Source organism: Cryptotermes secundus, unplaced genomic scaffold (genome assembly GCF_002891405.2).
Source record: "Cryptotermes secundus unplaced genomic scaffold, Csec_1.0 scaffold1184, whole genome shotgun sequence".
Lineage (NCBI taxonomy): Eukaryota > Metazoa > Arthropoda > Insecta > Blattodea > Kalotermitidae > Cryptotermes > Cryptotermes secundus.
Genome location: NW_019734331.1, coordinates 365,491 through 375,462, shown reverse-complemented (window position 1 = coordinate 375,462; position 9,972 = coordinate 365,491). Strand labels below are relative to the sequence as shown.

At 43.7% G+C, this 9,972-nt stretch overlaps 1 protein-coding gene across 1 annotated transcript in view; it reads right to left on the bottom strand.

Annotated features, from left to right (window-relative positions):
- The window catches only part of LOC111868700 (protein pellino), a gene marked incomplete in the record, with an annotated part of 136,552 nt that extends 129,655 nt beyond the window's left edge, over positions 1 to 6,897 (bottom strand). Inside the window, 1 exon segment of the mRNA XM_033753139.1 lies at positions 6,527 to 6,897. Within this exon segment, the coding sequence (XP_033609030.1) occupies positions 6,527 to 6,537 (11 nt within the window).
- Positions 6,898 to 9,972: the final 3,075 nt, after the last annotated feature.

The following is a 9,972-nucleotide window of genomic DNA, read 5'->3' as shown; positions in this document are numbered from 1 at the left end:
TAAAAGCAGACAGTCTGCTTTTACCGGTTCTCACGGTCTCTTCGCTTGCAGATTTCTTATATTTTTTCTTCTACCGTGAAGATGGAGGCGATACGTTCCTCCGAAACGTCGGTTAACACCACATATACACGGTGCCAAATCCCAGAAGACTGCTTTCTTCATAGTCATCGCCGTGAAAGCCTCAAATCTTACAAGGTGGTCCAAGATCGTACGAACCTTAAAACAAAGTAACAGGCCATACCTAATTTATGAAAAAGAATATAAAGTAACTCCTACAGAAAAACTGGGGCTCGGAACTTCCGTATTCCTTACAACCATGACATAGGCAACGAGTAACGTTGGACCCAAGCGCGCGTAGTAAGAGTGCGTACCCGGTCTTGCCTACGTCCGGACGACAGTTGAAGTATGCAGCAACTCATACAAATGAGATACTTAACACTTACAACTGTGATGGCTATAATCCATGCTTCAATATGAGGAAGCACAATAGACAGGCCTTGTTATGGGCGTTTCTCAGAATCAATTCCCGCGACACAGCACCTCATAAACAGACAAACCATAACCATATCACAAATTCGTGTCCCAAAAGAAAAGCTATATAGTCTGTAAGATAAAAAAATGTAAAGCTGTCCCTGTGCTTAACTCATGAAACACTACGCCATGAAGACGTATAGGGGAGTGAATGTATAGATCGACATTTTCTTGATCTCAGCACTAGTTGAAGGTTAGTGGTCAGCTTCACGTCCCTGCCGCTTTACTCCCGGGAAAGAGCCCCCAGTACCCAGTGTATAGGAGGTCGAATAGACTTCAGAGCCGGTCTGAACGATATAGAGAAGTGAAAATTCTTCACCTTACCGGGACTCGAAATCCGACCTCTCGGTCGTTCAGCCCTTCTATGACCGTATTAGTCTATGACTAATCTGTCGACCATGGACTTCTGCTTTACTAACGCCTTAGCAGAGTTTCATGGTAACAAATACGTGTATATGTTCCATTTAGGCATAAAATTTCTCTGAAAAACGCACGTAAAGAAAGTAAAGCTATCCCTGTAACAGGCCGTGAAGGCCCATAGGGTTGTGAGACATTGAGGATCCCACATTTTCTAGACAATTGGCTCAAAGATGGTGGTAAGGTTGCCAGCCTTACGCGCCGGCCGCGGTTTACTCCCCAGGAAAATTATTTAATTCCTGGTACTCATTTCTGTTAGAGGCTGAGTCGACCCCAGGGCCGTAATGCGGCTGGAAGGATTAGGTCAATTTAAAAAAATCCAATGATCTCATCGGGACGTGAACCCAAGACCTTCCGGCTTGTAGCATAGCCCCTCAACCAACTATGTTCGAACTCCACAATTGTTCTGTTCCATTATAAGAAAGTCCGTAATGAGTATTCTGCCTTCAGAAGCTGAAAAGCCCATAAAATGCAAAATTCGCATTCTGTAGACGTGATGTTCTACGCGTTTCTCTCAGCAAATTCCATCAAAACTTCCCAAAGACGAATCAAGAGTTGCGACGGAAAAGAACGTCATACCTAGACGGAAGTAATGAGCAGCCTAGTATTGTGGGACAACTGGAGTCAACAGACGGGAAAAAAAATGTTGCCTTCATAACAACAAAGACGTAGAGTTACGAGCTTTCGCAGCTTTTACTTCCTGGAATTCATTATCTTCCCGTGTATGACTACATGAACAACACCTTTTGAATCTAGATTAATCCCCTTGTAACCGTTCATTATAGTTAGGCACATTATAATGATTCTTATAGTAACTAAATTGCTAACTACAGTGCGTACAATCAAGTGCGCGCCGCGGCTGCAATTTGCCGTGAGTCATACCACCGCAGAACGGATGCAGTCGCGGGGATTGTTGCAACTCCTCCCCGCGACTGCATCCGTTCTGCGGTGGTATGACTCACGGCAAATTGCAGCCGCGGCGCGCACTTGATTGTACGCACTGTATATGTCGTAAGTTCGGATTAAGGAGATAGGCGCCTTCTTACATTAAGTTCGCGACATAGGCTCATTCTTGCTGTGTGAACAGGATGCAGTCACCTGTAAACGTTTCCTAGAGACAACGACAAGGCTTTGGTATTTGACAGCTAAGGCGAAACCAAACGTAGGTTGGCCGATACCCACTCTCAGGTTATTACACATCAAGGAACTCTCAAATAGTGCAGTAGGTGTTTCAAGGGTTAACATCGCTTAGCACATTCATCTGACTGGGAAATATAAAATTCTAGAGACCTCATAGTTTTTGAACTGGGCCAATAAGGCATGTTTCAAGGAGGCAACTTTTGTTGGAAGCTGAGGCTCTGAGAAGCTTGCTGCTTCAGAGATCTTTTCCAATAGGACTCTGGTTTTAACCTTTTGACTTATACGGACACCAACCCGCGTCACTCAGGCTAAATTCTAAATTATACAAGCTTAAACACTTTGAGAACATTTCAGTTATGTAAACTAACAGAGTGCAGTGCAATTCACAGATAAGTATAAAGTTACTACTACTATCAGACTAAATTAGCGTATGTCATTTCGGTGTTTTAATAAATAATAATTTTAAGTGCGAACTATTGTCAGGTAGTGGTGAATAGTGTGTAGTAACAGTCTTCTTCCTGCCCGCCGGAGCAAGGCCTGTTAAGGCCCGGGATCAGACCTTCTACTTTCCTAACCCAGGGCCACACACCAACAAAGGGAAGGGGGTAAGCGTAAAAAAAAAAGGTGGAAACTTCGGCAACTGCTGGAGAGGCAACAGTCAGCGGTCCAGTGAAGTGCTACTGCAGCTGAAGAGCAATGCGGCGCCTTCCACGCATCGAACTCTACTGTCCAAAGGTAAAGTTCAGCTACAAAGTTGTTGTTTCTGCTGAGGGCCAAGGGACAGCTATACCCTGTCAGACATCTTGAAACTTCCGGAAAGAAGTTCAACACACGTTACAGTAGTAACGTCAAAACACTGGGAATATCAAATGACTAAAAGTGGTAAATAACCTTTTATCTATGCTTCTAGCACACATACAAAGAAAGTGAAAAGTAGATGGGTGGTTTTAGCATGAAACGTTTAAATGAAAACACAAATACTGCCGACATCTGCAGTCACAAAGAGAGAGGACTACAGTTTGCCTCATGTCATCCCCCCTCCATGAGCCAGCAAACTTCTGTGGTCTTAGATACACAGTGTTTTGAAAATATGAAACGAGATGTAAACAAACCAGGAGGTTCACACGTGTTTTGCATCATGCCACCTCTCATGCAAGCCACCGTGGGAGGTGGAACATTTCCTTGCAGACGGGGAGGCGCCTAAATGGAGATCTTAAAGCGTAGTAATAACAAACTGTTACCACTAATCCTCATTTCCTCAGCAACCACCAAAAACCACGCAAACAAAACCATCCACAGACAACACTCGTTACTCACTCATGGAGCTGAGCCCTTCTTGAAGAGCCGCCAATTGTGCAGCTAATCTAGAATTTCCCAGGATTTTCCGGAACCCGAAGGTTCATTATCGTGTTCACAAGAGCCCTCCACTGGTCCCTATCCTGAGCCAGGTCAATCCAATCCATACCATCGCATCCTATTTCTCTAAGATCCATTTTAATATTGTCCACCCACCTAAGCCTTGGTCTTCCCAGTGGTCTCTTTCCTTCTGGCTTTCCCACCAATTTCCTATATGCATTCCTCTTCTCCCCCATTCGTGCTACATGCCCTGCCCACCTCATCCTCCTTGACTTGATCATTCTAATTATATTTGGAGAAGAGTGAAAGTTATGAAGCTCCTCATTATTCAGTTCAAACCTCCTGTCACTTCATCTCTCTTCGGCCCAAATATTCTCACCACCCTGTTCTCAAACACCTTCAGTCTATGTTCCTCACTTAATGACAACACGCAGTACACAATAGTAACCTTCACGTTGGGGTACTGCTTAAATGTCCTCGCTGGGAAGACTGGTTATCTGCACCAGTGGTTCTCTAGCTCTGTCAGACCGCAGCCCGGTAAATTGTTTCTTCTATAAGCCGAGGGCCGGTATAAATGGTACCGGACCGCGGCCCGGCGATTGAGAAACACTGATGTATACCCTCCAAGCACCTCGAGGTAAGATCTACTACAACCAGACATCGTGAAACCAGAACTGGATTTATACCCACGCCAGCAAAATGTGAAGAAAGCGGCAAAACAGCCGTTATATCCCCTATCTGACCCTGTCTGTATACTGATCGGCGTAGGTAGGAGATCTGACATTTCTCATGATATTCTCAAGCCTGTGCTTGGCAATGCACCGTGATTAAAAGATCTGGCATAAAATTACTTCCAACACTTATCTAGCTTATATAAGCTAGATGAAAAAAGGTACCTACACTGCAATACAGGCTCTAGTAATCACTGGATATCAAACGGGCTGCTACGACAGGCCTGTGAACTATAACCTGTTTTGTACTCAAGCATTTTCAGGCGATACCTCCGTAATATTATTACTACAGTATGAAAATGGGTTTCAGCTCTTAGCATCCAATTTTTACTATTCTGAATATATTATATTTAATAAATTTCATGCAGCCTACTTTCCAGCTGGACAATAAAAATGACCGTCAAATATGTTAAATGAATGATACCCTGGGACGACGGCTAGTCTCGAAACTCCCAGCAAACGGACAGAACCTGAATACAAGTACGAAATTATTTTGAGGCAACTAATAGGTTATCTTTACAATTACTAACTCAATGCCTGTCCCAAGATGGACACTCTGTGTGTACAACCCACGGGTGATGCTGTATCAGTGAACACAGGGCTACTCTTTCGATCAAATACCACATTATACACATACACATCGAAATGAATATTACATTTATGTGTGGAATGCCAATGATCAACTATTTATCTAATGGCAATTTCTTCCGGAGTTTGTCTCTTTTTAAACACACTATACGTGTTATGTTAAAGTTGTTCCTCTGCTTCACTAATTAAGCACTATGCCATGAAGACGTATGGGGGAAAGGATGTATATACCCACGTTTCCTTGCCCTCGGCATCAGTTGGAGGTGAGTGGTCAGTTTCACGCCCCGTTCGCTTTTAATCGGTGAATTAGCCAACGGTACCCATTCGATAGGACGTTGGGTGGGCCCCAGAGACGGTCTGGACGACATGGAGAAGCGAAAATTCTTGCCCCCACATGGACTCGAACTCCGACCTCTTGGTCAAGCCAGTAGCCAGTCGCTATACCGACTGCGATATCTCGTGTTATGGCAACTATTAATTAAATAATTCGCCCACTCCACCACAGCAGTACACACTGGGTAAAAAGTAAAGTTGTCCCTGTGCTGAATTAATNCAGTTGGAGGTGAGTGGTCAGTTTCACGCCCCGTTCGCTTTTAATCGGTGAATTAGCCAACGGTACCCATTCGATAGGACGTTGGGTGGGCCCCAGAGCCGGTCTGGACGACATGGAGAAGCGAAAATTCTTGCCCCCACATGGACTCGAACTCCGACCCCTTGGTCGTCAAGCCTGTGGCCAGTCGCTATACCGACTGCGATATCTCGTGTTATGGCAACTATTAATTAAATAATTCGCCCACTCCACCACAGCAGTACACACTGGGTAAAAAAGTAAAGTTGTCCCTGTGCTGAATTAATTAAGCATCATGCCATAAGGGCATATGGGGAGTGAAGGTAAACTCCACCATTCTTGACCTCGTTAAAAGGCACAAAACAGTACACAGAAATCATCTTTATATCATATTTCTACACACGTTTTCCGCTGTGTTGACTGCACAACCACTCATTCGAAAGCCGACGCCGGTCCGATGTACGGGGAAATAAACATTACATTTACGTAACCTGCGAAAATACGCTATAAGCGGATTACCATAGCAACGGATCTTCGAGCGTTAAAAGGTATGAACCTGTTCTACCGTGGTGTATAAAATTATATAGTCATGAACGAGACAAGTCTCGTATCCATGCTGTTGCTGTTGAAACGGAGATAAGTGTAGTGTAGTGTAGTGTAGTGTAGTGTAGTGTAGTGTAGTTAGTACATTNCGCTTTTAAGTTTTTTTTTTTAAGTACACCTTTGACTGCCACAATTAGAAAAATAACTGCTTTCTTTCCAAAACGTTCAAATAGGCCCAGCTCAACAAAATCAGGCCCTAGAGCTCTGATAGGAAGTCAACAAGATAACTGAATTGGGCACTTCATGTCCCTTGAATGATCATGAGACGTACCTTAATGAACTCTATTCTATATATTCTTGTTACTTTCGGGCATATTCTGCAACAAAATAACACAAATGTGATGTGAATTTACCGTTATTCGTCAGAAGGACAGTTACGTTAACCAGCTTTTAACAGACAGCATTCGATATGTTGGAGTTTGTTCACTATACCATTATTCTGCTACTGTTCACCAGAAACCCACGAAAATTGTATAGAGCTAATTAATTCTGGTAGATTTTGACAGACCTATCGCGTACATTACACTAACAAAAATACTTAACGAATGGATATTTAATGACACCACACCACTAAGTGCACGTCTTTACTCACCTAATAACCATTTTGGGGACAAGTTCCCGTACTGGGGATGATGGGTTGTCACACGAAATTCTGACAGCTACGCTGAACCACCACAGCACGCGCGCACGCACAAAATTACGACAACAAAATTAATAATTGGAAAATAAACGCTCATGCACGGAGAACACACCGCTGTATTCCATGTCTTCTGAACACATTTGTTCCGTATTTACTTTTATATGCTGTTGTTTATAAGTAAGGAACAAGATACGACGTACTACATACGACGTAAACAAACGTCACAGCATTGCCCACTGCGTATGATTTTACGGCCCTGCCAACCAAATCAAAGCTGACGACGCTGTGCAGACAAAGACCACTACACGAAAAACAGTTGTTCCAGTACTAGCAGCTCCCAAGCACACTACATGGTTCGGAAAACGTTCAGTACAGGAGTACCGAATGGATGACTGCTCCGACATCTAGTAGGAGAGCAATGTACTAGATATTCAATGTAAACAAAAAATGGTGCGTGGAAGTCTGAAAGATACCGGGGTCAAGTAATGCCCATAATGCTACATTCACGGAATGGTGTAAGATCTATACGTCTGTGACGACATTGCATTAGTACAAATATTATGTTTCTGGACATTATCCAACGTCCTGTTTATATTTCAAAACGTTTCCTCCGAAACGTTGTTTTGAAAAATAAACTGGACGATGGATAATGTCCAGAAACATAATATTTGTATGGATGGAATGGTGTCTTACTGGGCTGCGTACCTGTCCGTACTCTGATTCAAGCATGGGAATTTCGCTGACACCATGTCCTGTAAGGCGTTCCCGCATAGCTCAGAAAACAAGAAATAAAATATCAACATTACTGTGTACAAACGTGAGAGCACTCAAATTCAACGTGCGGAAATCCAACTGTACAGGAAGTAAATTGGTATGCGGCCTTGCGACGAGCTGATCACCCGTCCAAGGAGTCCTACCGTCTGTAAATGGTCATGAAACTGAGAAATCAGCCTTATACTCCAAAGTGAGAGCGGGAGGAGAGAAATAAAAAATAAAATAAATAAATTAGTATGGAAGTTAGGTACAAAATTGGACATCATTAAATATAGGGCAAATAAATGAAGTTTCAATTCATAACAAAATTAATTCACGTCACAATGAACGAAGAAAATGCAAAAAAAAAAAATCAGCTTCACGGTAAAGAAACACGGCCGTTCGGACACCTAGCCGTACGATTCACGTTTATACGGGCTTCTCACAACGTTCGGTTACAGCTCGTGAGAATGGCAAATGTGATGAACCCTAGGTACACAGCCGCTCCGACCCCAACTGTCCACGTTCTACCACCTCCCCCACAAAAAAAGTCCTTCCGCTTACTTTTAGGTAAAACTGTCCCTGTGCTTAATTAAGCACCACATCATGAACATGTACAAGGGTGTGGAGGTACAGCTTCAAGCATTATTAACCTCGTCTGTAAGGCCGCGCCATAGCTCAAGCGGTTAGTCGCTGGCTTTCCACCGCGGCGACCCGGTTTCGATCCCGGGTCTGGTCAAGTGGGATTTGTGGACAAAGTGGCGCTGGGGTAGATTTTCTCCGAGTACTTCGGTTTCTCCTGCCAATCTTCATTCCACCAACTGCTCCACAATCACCCTCACCTATCATCTGGGGCTGGTACAATAGGCCAGAAGTGGCTGCAGTATAAGGAACTTACTCCCATCCCACTAGCAATAAAAAAAAAACTTCGTCTGTAGGTGCAGATGAGTGGTCAGCTTCCAGCCCTTCGTCGCTTTAACCCGGCCAATATACAACTTTTCAACTCGCCTCTGCGTACATATTCGTCATGGGCAGACAACTAGCAAACATATCACGAACACCGCAGTAAAGCGGGCCCGAATGCGAATGATTTCTACCGTTGGCCGAACACCGCTATATCGGAAGGTTCGCGGTGTTAGTCTCGATCCGCAGGCTGGGTAGTCTGACTCTTGTACCTATTACTTCTCAACAGCCAGATTTCGCCTCCAATTACTGTACCATAATGCGTAAATTCTAAAGTCAGGGTTAACAAGCACCTAATTTTTACACTTATTAACATCAATTAAATCACAGAGCAAGGCGGTTCAAGCGCTGACGTTTCCAACTTGTATTCGGGACGTGTCTTATTGCATTCTTGGTCGAGACACCAGTTATCCTAAGAAGAATACTACCGTCTAGATGGGACACCGTATAGTCTGGTAAATACCTGACTACAAGGCGTCAGATTGTAGACAATAGTAATCTTCAAAGACACCGCTGTGAAAACGTAAAAAACAGCGATCCTGAAGTTTTTCGTAGTTTTCTTCAGACCTCCCAGACAAATGTCAGTTTAGTGCCTTAAATTATACCTCTACTAATTCCTACCACATCCCTTCTAGTTCATTATTCATAATCGTGCAAACATCCAATGCTGTATAGTGTAAGTTGCTGTCAGCTTCATCAGAGGCGCTACAAACAAATATAAAATGAATTAATAAACATCAATCAAGAGCTGAAACGCCATGATATATCATTATTACGTAAAGTTTAACGATCATACGAATTATCTGACAAAAAAGAATATCTTTTATGCCCTAGCATTTCATAAGCTGATAAATGTTCGTATTCATCCACACAAGGCATATTATCAATAAAAAAACAGACAAATTCCGTGGCCTGTAGTCCGCAAGCAAACTATGCCGACCGAGTGACCGCCGCTTGTCGGCGAAGTTAATGCCAACTTTAGCGGATAGAGGGTGTCACGTGGTCAGCGCAACGGATTCCCACGGCCGTTAATCTCAAAATTTCTAGACCGGAGCCGCTATTTCCTTGCACTAGCTCCTCAATTATCCTCACGAGGCTGAGTGGACCCGGTTCCAGCGCCGGGAATCGAACCCGGGACCTCTGGATCTGTAGCCAGGAACTCTGACCACTAGACCACAGAGGCGGCCATATTATCAATACACTGTAACATCAATTTGTATCATTTCTGTAGTGCGCAAAGGTCCTATCATAACAGAACCATACACTACTAACTTTAAACTGCGTCCCAGCGCATCTATCAGGAATAAACTTTATACCGTGGGATCAAAAACGACTTTAAATTTATTCAGCGTGAATACCTCAGCCGGTACAGCTACGGGCTCGACGGCCATGAAGGTCAAGATACTTTTCTCTACTCCACAGCGTCCAAACCGGCTATTGGGCCCACCCACCCTCCAGAGGGTATGGGGTGCTCTTTCTCCGGGGCTAAAGCGGCAGAAGAGCGAAGTTTGACCACTGATCTCAATCTAATGCCGAGGTCAAGACTGGTGGAACTATACTTCCACTCTCCCATGTCTTCATGGCGTGGTGCTTACACGATTAAGCACAATGAAAATTTTACCTTTACTTTTTACTTTGTTCTGATTATTGCATATCACAACCTTGAGTCTCTTCTGACGAGA